The sequence below is a fragment of the Urocitellus parryii genome, chromosome 5 (assembly GCF_045843805.1).
Source record: "Urocitellus parryii isolate mUroPar1 chromosome 5, mUroPar1.hap1, whole genome shotgun sequence".
Lineage (NCBI taxonomy): Eukaryota > Metazoa > Chordata > Mammalia > Rodentia > Sciuridae > Urocitellus > Urocitellus parryii.
The window spans coordinates 143,723,488-143,739,950 of NC_135535.1; the positions used below are offsets into that span (position 1 = coordinate 143,723,488).

The 16,463-nt window shown below is 33.7% G+C and overlaps 1 protein-coding gene across 17 annotated transcripts in view; it reads right to left on the reverse strand.

Moving 5' to 3' along the window:
* The window catches only part of Pcdh15 (protocadherin related 15), a 716,528-nt gene that overhangs the window by 431,641 nt on the left and 268,424 nt on the right, over positions 1-16,463 (reverse strand). For all 17 annotated transcript variants that reach the window (XM_077799359.1, XM_077799358.1, XM_077799357.1 and 14 more), the window contains one exon: positions 16,195-16,350. In XM_077799359.1, the coding sequence (XP_077655485.1) occupies positions 16,195-16,350 (156 nt within the window). The remainder of the gene's footprint in view (positions 1-16,194; positions 16,351-16,463) is intronic.

Sequence of the window (16,463 nt, forward strand, 5' to 3'; positions counted from 1 at the left end):
ATTCTTACAAATATAAAATACCCCCTATGGAATGCCATCTTGAGATGCGCATAATTTCATTACATAATAGATATCTTTATGAACTTTTGAAAAATTTATACAGAAGTTATTAAAGGTTTTATATGTATTTAAAACATATATAACAACTTCTTATATTTTTAAAATCTTGTTTTATTATCCATCCAGATTTGATGCTATGAGCATCCTATAATCTACTCTGTATTCCATAGTCATTATGTCATATATAAAAATCATTTTATAGTATTCCCTCCTGAGCATCAAAGAGAGTTTTCTGGTTATTAATCTCACAAAGTCTAAAGAGAATGAAAAACAGAACATTTGTTGATTTATTAAAGTTTTTAGGTGCCCATATGTTGTGTGTGTGTGTGTGTGTGTGTGTGTAGGATTTAACTTTTTCATTTTATCATATGCTTATCATTTTAAAAATGCTTTTAAAAATTGAATTGCTAGCAGTGATAGTTTAATGATCTTGTGCCATACAGTTATCATAAAAAAGAAGGTAGAAGAAATAAAAATAAAATTGAATAAATAATTTCATCAGAAATAAATGCTTCATGAGTAAAAATATTCAGGTACATTTAATTTGAGAATTAATATGCTGGGAAGCATAGTTGGGTGAAAGTGGAAATTGCTCAATAGAAGATGAAATTTTTGTTACCATTTAATACCGGCCAAGGTATATTACTTTGCCTTCTCTATATGTTTTAATTTTCAATTATCCTACAAACAAGATTATTAATTTTTTTGTAGGGGAAATTAAGGCTAGTATAAATTAATGATTTTTTCATGATTATATAGATGAGAAACAATCATTCTAATATCAGAACCTAGGTCACAAGGATTTAAAGACTGTTCTCTTTTCTTATAAAGACTCTACCCAGTGCTTGGCTAGTTTAGTAAACTGTGAATCAAGGTAAAATTTAGACCAAGTGAACAACTTCAACTTGTTTTTGAATTTAGCATTAATATGTACTCATATAAATGACCTTAATTATTTACTCTTTCAGAAAACATTATTTTAAGACATGGGGGCAGAAACATAAATTTTTAAAATTTCATGGAATTTTCTCCATGTATCTTATTTCTATCATTCTCTTGCCTAATATGTTTATACAATGTGGTGATAAGGCTCCTGGTTTTAAAATGAGTCTCCCTTGATTTCTGGCTTAGATTTGTTCCTTATTAACAATGAAATCTTAAGTAAATTAATCAATTCTTCACTATACCTACACTTACTCATCTGTAATATGAAAACAATAAACACACATAGTTTAAGTGTATTTATAATTTGTGTAAGTTTTAAATGAGCTATTTCAGAAAAAAACACAATTTGACTTTGCTTGCCACACAATGCCCTTAAGTAGTGATAATAACTAAAATTAAATGATCATGATAGTCTCCTTTATTTCTTCTAATATTAGGACAGATGATGCCACTAAATTTGACAAGAACATTTATACAACAATCTTACAATAAACAGATTTTGGACAAAAAAAGTGAAAAAATTGGTCTGGTATGTAGTTCAGGCCTTATGATTATTTCTAATCCCTAAGGAGTATGAAAATAAATACTAAAATTATTATACATAAAAAAAGTTTGCAACATAATTGTAATGTCAATATCTACTAACCCAATTTTATTATTCTGAAACCCAAGGCTACTTCATCTGCTAACAATCACCTTTCTAAATTGTAAATGGCATTTTAAATTTAGATTTATGAGGCATCCTTTAACGTTTCATGTTGTTAAGAACTAAAAGAAATAGAACTTGATGAAACACAGATTTACTAAACTCACTGTGAAGCTCTCAGGACCATTTGTATTGAGTCTCATAAAGCTGTTTGTGTAGAAAAATTTCATAAAGAAAACAAAAGGGACATTTGGTCAAAGGGGACTCATATTAATGTTGCTTAATCAATATGATCTTAGTTTTTCTGGGACATGAAAAGTAGGGTAAAAATTCTCAAGTGGTATAATAGTTCTATCATAAATAAATATATAATTTCCCCCCAGGAGTTATGTAAAAGGGCCATAATTCATATAGTTCATATTTACCAAATATCGAAAAAGTTTCTTTTTGTTTGTCACCACAGTTGTTTTGAACTGTGTATTACAATGATCCAAAAGGCATTTATTTATTTATTTAAAAATTTTACCACATATGAACTTCATTCAGAATTTAACTTAAAACAAACTTATTTTCTCTCTCACTCTTTCTCAGACACCATCAGACTAAATAAGAATGTTAAGTAATACTTTTCTGTTTCAAGATTGTGCCATTCGTAATTCCCTGGTAATTATATTATAGAACTTCTACAATGTGTCACATACTCTTTTACTCAATGAAAACATTGCAAGCTTTACTGTAGATTTGATTCTAAAGAGATAGACATTATGAAGGAAGCAAATACATATATTATATCAGATGTAGATATGTGGTGTAAAGAAAAACATCTTCAGATGTCCATTGAAATAATTACAAGACATGCAAGTCTTCTACACTAGAAAACTATGGGATTATTTTACTTTTTATTTAATAGATATAGTCAATAAAACCTATGAGGTAAGTATTTTAATAGTCTCATTATCACATGAGAAATTGAGCACAGAGAAGACAAAATAAAATGTTTGTTTTTTTTTTTAAAGATAAATGCAACTAACAAATGGTAAACTGACTTGAGTATCATTGGACATTTGGATTGTGTTTTAGTCAGCTTTTTCACCACTGTGACTAAAAGATCTGATAAGAACAATCATAGAGGAAGAAAAGTTTATTGGAGGGCTCATAGTTTCAGAGGTCTTAATCTATAGAAGTCCAGCTCTATTCCTCAGGGCTCAAGTGAGGTAGAATATCATGGCAGAAGCAAGTAGCTCACATGAGGTTCAGGAAGCAGAGAGACTCCACTCTCTAGATGCAAAATATAGGCCCCATAGCTACTCTCCCAATGAAGCACTTCCTCCAGCCACACCCAACCTCCCTCTAGTTATTCCCATCAGGGATTAATTCACTGATTAGGGGGATCCAACATGGCGGCCGGCGAGCAAGCAGCATTTTCTATACCTCCGCAGTAACAGGATCAGAGAGACACATAAATACACTTGCATGGGACCTGCTGAAGATCTTCTAACAATATTCCACGGGAAGGAGACCTGCCGATAACTAGTAAGTCTGTGTGAGGGGTCAGTTTGTCCCAGGCGACTGAATCTCGGCAACGCGGATCAGGGACACAATCCCGCTGGTCACGGCGGCGGCTGATCTGGGCACTGCAGGGCGGAGTCTGGGATCGGCCTCAGGCGGTTCAGCGCTAGGATCCACACTCCTACCACCCCATCCCCCTCCAGCTGGTTCGAAGCAAGGCGGAGCAGGGACACAATCCCGCCAGCCACGGAGGCGGCTGGACTGGGCCCCGCAGGCCTGAGTCTGTGAACGGCCTCTAGCGGTTTGGCGCTAGGACTTTGGCAGCGCTTAGGGCTGAGTTTCAGCTTTGAGACAGAGGAGAGAAGCGGTCCAGTTTGGTTCCAGACACTGGTCGGACCACAGAGGAGGACAGCAGCCGCCATTTCAAAGAGATGATGTAATCATCCCCATGTTCTACTGATCACAGCTCATTCAGTTACGGAAGAGGTGATTTCAGGCTAGTAAATTTCAAAAACACAACAGTTGCACCAAGCAGAAAGAAGCGCGTGCAGTATGAAAAGACAAGGAAAGAAAGGATCACAAGCAATGCAGGTCAACTCAACTTTAGAAGAGGTAATAGCTGCAACAGATGGAATATCAGATAAAGAGTTCAAGATATATATGCTTCAGATGATCTGGAGTCTCAAGGAAGACATGAGACAGCAAAATCAGACAATGAAAGATCACATTGACAAACAAATCCAGGAAGTAAAAGATCAATTTCACAGGGAGATAGAGGTAATAAAAAACAAACAAATAGAAATACTAGAAATGCAGGAAACAATAAACCAACTTAAAAACTCAATTGAGAATACTACCAGCAGAGTGGATCACTTAGAAGATAGAACATCAGACAATGAAGACAAAGTATTTCAACTTGAAAAGAACATAGATAGCTCAGCAAGTCTACTAAGAAACCATGAGCAGAACATTCAAGAGCTATGGGATAATATCAAAAGACCAAACTTAAGAGTCATTGGGATACAGGAAGGCACAGAGCTCCAAACCAAAGGATTAAGCAATCTATTCAGTGAAATAATACAAGAAAACTTCCCAGACATGAAGAATGTGACAGAATCCCAAATCCTAGAAGCCTACAGGACGCCGATGGTGCAAAATCATAAGAGATCCACACCTAGACACATTATAATGAAGATGTCCAACATACAGAATAAGGAGAGAATTTTAAAAGCTGCAAGAGAAAGAAAGCAGATTACATTTAGGGGTAAACCAATCAGGATAACAGCTGATCTCTCAACACAGACTCTGAAAGCTAGAAGATCTGGGCCCTGCAGATCTGAAAGAAAATGGGTTCCAACCAAGAATCGTGTATCCAGTGAAATTAAGCTTCAGGATAGAAGATGAATTTAAAACCTTCCATGATAAACAAAAGTTAAAAGAATTCGCAGCTAGAAAACCATCTCTTCAAAAAATCCTTGGCAAAACATTACAGGAAGAAGAAATGGAAAATAACATTGAAAACAAACAATGGGAGGTAGGACAGTAAAGGGGGGAAAGTAGTCAAAGAGGATAACAAATCAGGTTTAGTAACATCAATAAACAAATATGGCTGGAAGAACAAATCATATCTCAATAATAACCTTAAATGTTAATGGCTTAAACTCACCAATTAAGAGACACAGGCTAGTAGAATGGATCACAAAACAAGACCCAACAATATGCTGCCTACAGGAGACGCATCTGATAGGAAAAGATATTCATAGACTGAAGGTGAAAGGGTGGGAAAAATCATACCACTCATATGGACTGCGGAAACAAGCAGGAGTGTCCATACTCATATCTAATAAAATAGATTTCAAGCCAAAGTTAATCAAAAGGGATAAAGAAGGACACTTCATACTGCTCAAGGGAACCATACACCAACAAGACATAACAATCATAAATATATATGCCCCAAACAACGGTGCTGCTATGTTCATCAAGCAAACACTTCTCAAGTTCAAGAGTCTAATAGACCAACATACAATAATCATGGGAGACTTTAATACACATCTCTCACCACTGGACAGATCTTCCAAACAAAAGTTAAATAAGGAAACTATAGAACTCAATAACATAATTAATAACCTAGACTTAATTGACATATATAGACTATACCACCCAACATCAAGTAATTACACTTTTTTCTCAGCAGCACATGGAACCTTCTCAAAAATAGACCATATATTATGTCACAGGGCAACTCTTAGACAATATAAAGGGGTAGAGATAATACCATGCATCTTATCTGATCATAATGGAATGAAACTGAAAATCAATGATAAAAGAAGGAAGGAAAAATCAAGCATCACCTGGAGAATGAACAATAGGTTGCTTAATGATCAATGGGTTCTAGAAGACATTAAGGAGGAAATTAAAAAATTCCTAGAGTCAAATGAAACACAGACACAACATATCGGAATCTATGGGACACATTGAAAGCAGTTCTAAGAGGAAAATTCATTGCTTGGAGTTCATTCCTCAAAAAAAGAAAAAACCAACAAATAAATGATCTCATACTTCATCTCAAAATCCTAGAAAAAGAAGAGCAAAACAACAGCAAAAGAAGTAGAAGGCAAGAAATAATTAAAATCAGAGCTGAAATTAATGAAATTGAAATAAAAGAAACAATTGAAAAAATCGACAAAACTAAAAGTTGGTTCTTTGAAAAAATAAATAAAATTGACAGACCCTTAGCCATGCTAACGAAGAGAAGAAGAGAGAGAACCCAAATTACTAGCATAAGGGATGAAAAAGGCAATATCACAACAGACACTTCAGAAATACAGATGATAATGAGAAATTATTTTGAATCCTTATACTCCAATAAAATAGAAGATAGTGAAGGCATAGATAAATTCCTTAAGTCTTATGATCTGCCCAGATTGAGTCAGAAGGACATAGACAACCTAAGCAGACCAATAACAATAGAGGAAATAGAAGAAACCATCAAAAGACTACCAACTAAGAAAAGCCCAGGACCGGATGGGTATACAGCAGAGTTTTACAAAACCTTTAAAGAGGAACTAACACCAATACTTTTCAAGCTATTTCAGGAAATAGAAAAAGAGGGAGAACTTCCAAATTCGTTCTACGAGGCCAACATCACCCTGATTCTGAAACCAGACAAAGACACTTCAAAGAAAGAAAACTACAGACCAATATCTCTAATGAACCTTGATGCAAAAATCCTCAATAAAATTCTGGCGAATCGGATTCAAATACATATCAAAAAAATTATACACCATGATCAAGTAGGATTCATCCCAGGTATGCAAGGTTGGTTCAATATACGGAAATCAATAAATGTTATCCACCACATCAATAGACTTAAAAATAAGAACCATATGATCATCTCGATAGATGCAGAAAAAGCTTTCAACAAAGTACAGCATCCCTTTATGTTCAAAACTCTAGAAAAATTAGGGATAACTGGATCATACCTCAACATTGTAAAAGCAATCTATGATAAGCCACAGGCCAGCATCATTCTGAATGGAGAAAAATTGAAGGCATTCCCTCTAAGATCTGGTACAAGACAGGGATGCCCTCTCTCACCACTTCTGTTCAACATAGTCCTCGAAACACTGGCCAGAGCAATTAGGCAGACGAAAGAAATTAAAGGCATAAAAATAGGAAAAGAAGAACTTAAATTATCACTATTTGCAGATGATATGATTCTATACCTAGCAGACCCAAAAGGGTCTACAAAGAAGCTATTAGAGCTAATAAATGAATTCAGCAAAGTGGCAGGATATAAGATCAACACGCATAAATCAAAGGCATTCCTGTATATCAGCGACAAATCCTCTGAAACGGAAATGAGGACAACTACTCCATTCACAATATCCCCCCAAAAAATAAAATACTTGGGAATCAACCTAACAAAAGAGGTGAAAGATTTATACAATGAAAATTACAGAACCCTAAAGAAAGACATAGAAGAAGACCTTAGAAGATGGAAAAATATACCCTGCTCATGGATAGGCAGAACTAACATCATCAAAATGGCAATATTACCAAAAGTCCTATATAAGTTCAATGCAATGCCAATCAAAATCCCAACAGCATATCTTGTAGAAATAGATAAAAGAATCATGAAATTCATATGGAATAATAAAAGACCCAGAATAGCAAAAACAATACTAAGCAGGAAGTGTGAATCAGGCGGTATAGCGATACCAGACTTCAAACTATACTACAGAGCAATAGTAACAAAAACAGCATGGTACTGGTACCAAAACAGGCGGGTGGACCAATGGTACAGAATAGAGGACACAGTAACCAATCCACAAAACTACAACTATCTTATTTTTGATAAAGGGGCTAAAAGCATGCAATGGAGGAAGGATAGCATCTTCAACAAATGGTGCTGGGAAAACTGGAAATCCATTTGCACCAAAATGAATCTGAATCCCTATCTCTCGCCGTGCACAAAAGTTAACTCAAAATGGATCAAGGAGCTTGATATTAAATCAGAGACATGGCATCTGATAGAAGAAAAAGTTGGTTATGATCTACACGCTGTGGGATCGGGCTCCAAATTCCTCAATAGGACACCCATAGCGCTAGAGTTAACAAATGGAATCAACAAATGGGACTTACTCAAACTAAAAAGTTTTTTCTCAGCAAAAGAAACAATAAGAGAGATAAACAGGGAGCCTACATCCTGGGAACAAATCTTTACTCCACACACTTCAGATAGAGCCCTAATAACCAGAATATACAAAGAACTCAAAAAATTAGACAATAAGATAACAAATAACCCAATCAATGAATGGGCAAAGGACCTGAACAGACACTTCTCAGAGGAGGACATACAATCAATCAATAAGTACATGAAAAAATGCTCACCGTCGCTAGCAGTCAGAGAAATGCAAATCAAAACTACCCTAAGATACCATCTCACTCCAGTAAGACTGGCAGCCATTAGGAAGTCAAACAACAATAAGTGCTGGAGAGGATGCGGGGAAAAGGGCACTCTTGTTCATTGCTGGTGGGACTGCAAATTGGTGCAGCCAATTTGGAAAGCAGTATGGAGATTTCTTGGAAAGCTGGGAATGGAACCACCATTTGACCCAGCTATTCCCCTTCTCGGTCTATTCCCTAAAGCCCTAACAAGAGCATGCTACAGGGACACTGCTACATCGATGTTCATAGCAGCTCAATTCACGATAGCAAGACTGTGGAACCAGCCTAGATGCCCTTCAATAGATGAATGGATAAAAAAAATGTGGCATTTATATACTATGGAGTATTACTCTGCATTAAAAAATGACAAAATCATAGAATTTGGAGGGAAATGGATGGCATTAGAGCAGATTATGCTAAGTGAAGCTAGTCAATCTTTAAAAAACAAATACCAAATGACTCTTTTGATATAAGGGGAGTAAACAAGGACAGGGTAGGGACGAAGAGCTTGAGAAGAAGATTTACATTAAATAGGGATGAGAGGTGGGAGGGAAAGGGAGTGAGAAGGGAAATTATATGGAAATCGAAGGCGATCCTCAGGGTTATACAAAATGTCATATAAGAGGAAAGGAGGGGCAAGACAAGATAATACAAATGGAAGAAATGATTTACAGTAGAAGGGGTAGAGAGAGAAAAGGGGAGGGGAGGGGAGGGGAGGGGAGGGGAGGGGGGATAGTAGAGAATAGGACAGACAGCGGAATACATCAGACACTAGAAAGGCAATATGTCAATCAATGGAAGGGAAACTGATGTGATACAGCAATTTGTATACGGGGTAAAAGCGGGAGTTCATAATCCACGTGAATCAACCGTGTAATATGATGTATTAAGAACTATGTAATGTTATGAAAGACCAATAAAAAAAAATAATTCACTGATTAGGTTAAGGCTATAACCCAATAATTTCTCCTCCAAATCCTCTTGTATTGTATAATATGTGAGATTTGGGGGATACCTCATATCTAAACCATAATAGATTGTGTCCAGTTTGTGGCTACCACGTTATATCCTCAATGCATCTTTCTATACATTTATAGTAGGTACAGAAGAGTAGAATTTGTGAGTCATAGGACCTGTACTTGATCATTTTATTGTAGATACTATAAACGTATGTTTACAAAGTAATTGGGCTAATTTACTCAACTACTACAATGTATCAATGTTGTGGGAACTCCACATATTGACCAAAATATGAAAGTATTATTTTTCTTTCAACTAAATTTAAAATAAATAGATATAATTAAAACTCCATTTTGATAAAAACTATGATCAGTGGTTCACTTTGAAAATTCATGTTCTGTTGGTTGCTGGTTTATTAATTTTTTTTAAATCCCTTAAAATATATTGTCTTTGTTTCCAGCATACTTGGTGAACTCACTTTAAATTGTAATACCTTTTCTCTAAATACTGTGGGTTTCTACAGATACAGTGACACCATTTGTAAATAATGTATTCTATATATCCTTTCCTAAATATATGGGAAGTTTTATGTGTTTTCTTTTTTTATTTTAAACTTAGCTATATGGTGTTTATAAAATATCTTTGGTATAATTTCAACCCTTCAGGATACGTTTCTCAAGAGGTCTTTTTGAATGAATTGTTGTAAATAGTCCATGTACTTAAAAAGAATGAACTCTTTAGTTCTTGGGTACAAATCAATTTTACTAATTTCATTGTTCCAATCTTTCATTTTCTTACAGTTATTTTTTTTGCTGTTTTATCTGTTACTGAGAGAACATTTACATTCATTTCTGTTATTGCCATTAGAAAATAATATAATTTAAGTGACTTAATTTGCTGTCATACATTTCAGTCAGAAGTCATTGGTAGCTCTCAACAAACTGAAATCAAGGAGTGTACTGTTCTGTTTCCAAGCTCACTGCAATTATGGCTTGAAATAATTAATTAATTAGCCATTAATGACTAAGAGAACTGAGCCTTGGATAGGGCCCCAGTGAAGTTTCTTCTCAGACTGTTTTGTTGGTTGCACTCCCAAGCTTATAGCTCCATTCATCTTCAAAGCCCACAACCATGGCTGTCTTTCTCATTCTTCAGTTCTTTTTAATTTCTCCTTCTGCCTCAGTTTTTACCTTGTCTCTCTCTGACCCTAACCAGAGAAACTTACTTCCTTTGTTTTGATTGACATATAACTGTACATGTTCATGAGGTACAATGTGATAATCTAATACATGCACACAGTGTGGAAAGTCAAATCAGGGTAATTAGCCCTTTCATCTCCTTAAACACTTATCACTTCCTTGTGGCGGGAACTTTTAAAAGTCCTCTCTTCTAATTACTCATAAAACAGACACTACATTCTTGTGAACTGTAGAACACAGTAGCTGGATTTTGGTACCTGTTTTCCAACTTATCTCTCTCTTCTCCCCACTATCCTTCCAGAATTTAACTACCAGCATCCTACTTGCAATTATTATAAAATCAGCTTTGTAATCTTCTACATATGAGTGAGAACACATGGTATTTGTCTCTCTGTGCCAGGTTTGTTTCACTTAACATAATGTCTTCTAGTTCTGTCCATTTGCTATGAATTATAGAATTCCATTATTGTAAGAGTCAATAATAATGAGAGAGTGTATTATACCATATTTTCTTTATCAATTCATCCATGTATAGACACATTAGTCTATTCCATATAGTCTGCTGGCTATAGTGAATAGTGCTGCAACAAACATGGCAGCATAGGCAAATATTTGGTATATTGATTTTATTTCTGTTGGATCTATACCCAGTAGTGAGACAGCTAGATCATAAAGTAGTTTTGTTTATAATTTATCCAAAGTGACTATACTAATCCACATTTCCACTAGCAGTGTGTGGATTTTTCATTTCTCCACATCCTTGTTCTTGTTGTCATTATTATTATTATTTTCTTTTATACTATAGCTATTCTAAGTAGAAAAAAAATATTCTCATTAAGGTTTGAATTGTTCCCTGTTGAATATTTTTCTTATACATTATTTTGAGAAATGGCTGTTCCTGTTATTTCCCAAATTTTGAATTAATTTGTTCTTTTATCTTTTGATTTTGAGTGTTTTGCAGTTCTTGTATATTCTACAAATAATACCTTGACAGATAGTTTTCAAATATTTTACCACATCATGTTAGTTGTCTCTTCACTGTGTTTTTTATTTTGCTGTGTAGAAGATTCTTAGTTTGATATAGTCTCATATATCAATTTTTGCTTTTATTGCCTGTGATTTGGGGATATTATAAAAAAAATCATTGCTTATACTGACATCTTTAATTCTTTCCCTTATGTTTTCTTCTTGTAATTTGATATTGTGTGTTACCTTTAGGCCTTTGCCCACTTGTAGTTGAATTTTTTTTTTATAATAAGAGACGAGGTCTAGTTTAATTCTTCTATGTATGGATTTCTGTTTCCCCCAGAACCATCTATTAAAGAGATCATACTTTCTTCAAGGTATATTTTGGATTTATTCCAGGTTCTCTATTCTCTATCCTTATGCTACATGTCAGTTTTAATGCCAATACAATGTTTTTTGGTTTGTAGTATTTTTGAGGCCCTATATTATGACATCTGCATTGTTGTTCTCTTTGGTCAAGATTGCTCATGGTACTCAGATTTGTTTATGGTTTCATATTATTTACAAAATATAAAAAATACTGTGAGGGAGATTATTCATATTTTATAATTGTATTGACTCTTTGTATTGCTTGAGTATTATGGACATTTTGAAAATATTAATACCTCTAATCAATGAGAATATAAGGTTCTTCCATTCTCTTTGTGTTCTCTTTAATTATTTTCATTGAGGTGTTAAAATTTTAATTTCCTTGAATTTATGTCTAGATATTGTATTACTTTGTGTCTATTTTAAATGATATTAATTTCTTCCTCAACAAGTTTATCATGTTGTATAAAAATGCTATAAGATTTTGTATTTTCATTTTTTACCTTTCAAACCTACTGGATTTGTTGGTCAGTTCTAACAGGGTTTTTTGGTAGTATCATTAGGTTTTTCTATGTATAAAATCATGTCATCTGAAAACAGAAATAATATTATCTCTTCCTTTCTTATTCAGAGGCCCTTTATTCCTTTCTCTTGCATTATTTTTCTGGCTAAAATTTCCAATTCTATGTTAAATTTAAGAGTGGTAAAAGTGGATAATCTTGTTTTGTTTGTAGTCTTAGAAAATTATTTCAGTTGATTCCCATTGATTATGAGGCTAGCTGTATCTTTGTCATTTATAGTCTCTATTGCATTGAAGTACTTTCCTTACATATATAATTTCATATGAAATAATGTTAAACAAGTCAACATTTGATTTTTAGGAATGTTAATTTTTGGTTGAGAAGGGTACCAGGAATTGAATTTAGGGACACTTAACTAGTGAGCCACTTCCCTAGTCCTTTTTTTGTATTTTACTCAGATAGGTTCTCACTGAGTTGCTTAGCACCTTCCTTGTGCTGAGGCTGGCTTTGAACATGCAATCCTCCTGCCTCAGCCTCCTGAGGTGCTGGGATTACAGGCTTGCACCATTGCACCTGGAAGAAATGTTCATTTTTATGTGTTACTTGGCCTGTATTAAAATATCCTCTATTCTCTTCTTCCTTTAAATTCTTACTTGAGCCTCATTTCATCTCCTGGCTACCACTCAATTTCTCCTTCTCCTTTTAGTTAAACATCTTGAAAGGCAGCTAATATTGACTATCTCTATCTCTTCATTTTCAGTATACTTCTTAATTTAATAAAATCTGATGTTTACTATAAATTATTTACTGAACTGGTGCTTGAATTTTTACTTGTTTATATTTATTATTATGTAAAAATAATTTTTTGGGGGGTGGGTTGTATGCATTATTAAAGGCATCACTGTCAGGAAAGATTTATCTTCCACAAATGGCTTAAGAATGATCAGAATTTTACTGTGTAATTTGTTCTTCAAAACAGTCAGTCTAATTACTTAATGATACAATAGTCCAAAATTAATTGAGAGTCTTCAATTACCCAGAGAGATAAAAATACTTATAATGTCTTACATCTTTCTCATAAATAAGGAATTATGAACCTTGTTATAATCCTTACTTGACATTTAGATAAAGGAATTAATAATGTTTTGGTGAATTCTTGACATACTAATAAAATAATATGTTTACAAACAGTGTAAGAGGGTAGAATTTAATGTGCTTATAAAAGTACTGATTGTAATTTTGATATGCTATAATACCATATAATACCATAAATGCCAACTCTGATATTTATTTTTAATATCAGGTACATAAAAGTAGCTATGCTAGCCTACTAAGATGCTTATTAATGAATAGCGAAGGGATGACTGAACAAAGGATTTGCATTATCCCCAATTTTCTGACCAATTTACTAACAGTCAATTGATGCTAGTACTCCACAATTTTCTCCTACAGACTGAAGTGAAATGACTAATCAGGAATTTAAGTTTGGAAGCTTCTTTGATAAATCTGTGATAATGACTTTATACCTGTCTTCTTTTGTATTTTAATAAAGTGTGAAATATTTTGACACCAACAATCTATCAAACTGGGAAGTGTTTTTTTTTTTTTCCCTTCCCTTTAATTTTGAACTTTCTAGTCTTAACTGAATTAACTACATAGCTTGAACTAAATGAGAAAATATAAAAAATATCTTGCAATTTTGCAAAATGTAAATCCAATTCATTTAATTTTATTTTACAGACAATATTATTGGCAGATTGTAAAAACTGAAGTTAATTAAACTAACAACTATCACTATGGAAGAACTGCTGGTGGGAAGCCTTGGCCCCAATTAGAATTAACTTCTTGGGCTCCGGAACTGACATATGGAAGAGCTTGCCAATAAACGGGCGACCTGTTATCTACCTCAGCCCTGCGACCTCTCCTTAGACCTATATAAACACACAGCCTTTTGTAATAAAGTGGAAAAACTCTTTGGTAATCTGTGTCGTGTGGTGTGGCGTTTTCCAGTCTTACAAGAACAACTCAACTAAATATGAGAGAAATTGAATTTTATTTTTTCTTGTGATTGTTTTCAGGTTTAAATACAGTTTTGATTTTTTTTCAAAAATAGATATGAGACAATATGGGCAAAATCTTAGAAGTTGTAATTGTGGTATGCATGGGATAATATTGCTTCAGATGGCTATAGGGAAATGCATTGCAAGGAACATATGGGTTCAACCACATAGAAACAGCTTTGGAAAGGAAACTGGGCTTTTCAAAATACTAAGATAATGCTTAACTTGTTCATGAATTTTACTGTTCTGTCATTTATCCAGATATGGTAGAAATTTGGAGGCATTGAAGAGTGATAATTATGAAAAGTCAGGGAGGGATAATTTCTGGAAAATAGGTCCTAAGTTAAATTATAAAAGATGAATGGGAGAATTGAAAGGTAGGGAAGATCTCAATGAACAGTGTGAGCAAAGCCCAAGAAATGGAAACTTGGGATATGAGGAAGTCTTTCTGAGATGCATAGAATATTATCAGAGAGAATGTGAAATTAAGAACATATTGATAATGGTGATATTATTCAAGAACTTGAAGGTATGCCAAAAAAGTGGTATTTTTCCTGAGAAAGTACACAATTACTGAAGAGTACAGTGACATGATTAGAATGGTATTTGAGAAAGTTATTTTTCAACAAGGTACTGAAAAGGTTGAAGAGGGGAGTGAGAATAATCTAATAACATATGATGCTTTAAAATTTAAATTAAGCATTATAAGTTTCTGTAAGAAAAAATGAACTATAGTCAAAGATCCAGAAGCAATCAAAGTGATGTAAGAACAGCTTTTCCAATGAGTTGCCTAACATACTTCACCTGTCAATTTATATTCAAATGAAGTTAACCCTCAAGCAGACAAAGCCAAATCTAATTCAAAGGCTGCAATTCAAATGCTAAAAGGAACCATTTATAAGTATCTAAAACCAATTACAGGGTAATCAATTAGCAACTGTCATTACCATAGAAATCTGTTCAAAGTGTCTTTAATATATTCAGTATTTACTAACCTGAAGTTTGTCCTGATCAAGCCACTTAAAATAGGAGTTTTTAGTTTGTTAAGTAATATAATTTGAAAAATATTGAACTAAAATATATTTAATTAATTTCAAAGGGAATGAAAAGATTAAAGGCTTTATAGTATGTTTAATGACCGAATTATACTGATTTTTCTCCTATAAAGTAGGCATGTATTTTTTTAAATAAAAAAAAACAGAGATAAAAGTGACCTGCTAAAATATGGATTATCATATTAATTCCATTTATTTTTCTACGTGTCTAAAGTAAAAATAATAAATGAAATTAGAAGTACTTTAAAAATATTTTCTGGTTTATTGAACTAAACAAAACTTAATAGATTAATAACAGTTTTTTGTTTGTTTGTTTGTTTTAAAGTTAAGACACATCTTGGCTCATGGATTTTAGTCAAAGGGGAAAACAAACAGACAACCCAAACAACACATAACAATAATAAAAGTCCTCTCTAATAAAAGCAAGAAGATTGCTTTTAAGGTGTTTGCTAATTTGGTCAGGTTTTTTGTAGAAGAATTCAGTAGTGATTTATATTAGTACCTTCAAATTAACAGAATCTCAGATATTTCCTTCCAGTTTAGCCACCTCAGCCACCTTGAATCCAGAGTCAGAGGCAGAACACTACAAAACATTTCTTTCTTTTAAGCTTAAAAATTTGTCTCTCTAAATAATTAGACCACTGCCATACAATGAGAATAAATAAATCCTATTTTGCTTCAGTAAGTATATAGTAGATTCAGGCACCAAATTTTCTAAGATGATCAAAAATGAAAAATTTGGGGGTCAGTTGAACCTTTCCTATAGCAATGTGAATCACATCAGAAGTCACCCATAATACATTTCTTCTAAATACCATTCCTAAAAATGTTTTCTTAGTATTTCTAAACAGGCCTATTATTATGAAGAAATAGCTTATTAAAAACAAAACTTACAGTATATAGTTAGTTTGACCTATCAACAAAAAATGATACAAAGAGCAGGCAGGAACTGACCTCATTCACAGTGGCATAGTAGCTTTCATGTTTGAAGGTGGGTGAGTTGTCATTCCTATCCCTCACCACAATTCTCACTTCATGGTAGATGACGGTGCCCACTTTTTTGTTGATGCATTGGACTTGCACCACAATGGAGTGGATGTTCATTGGTGGCTGTAATGTAGATGGTACAGTTTGTGAAAACCAACTGAAATCAAAACTTCTCTTCATTATCAAAACATGTTCATTCAATACAATTTTTATACTTGATAATTTTCAAATTAGAA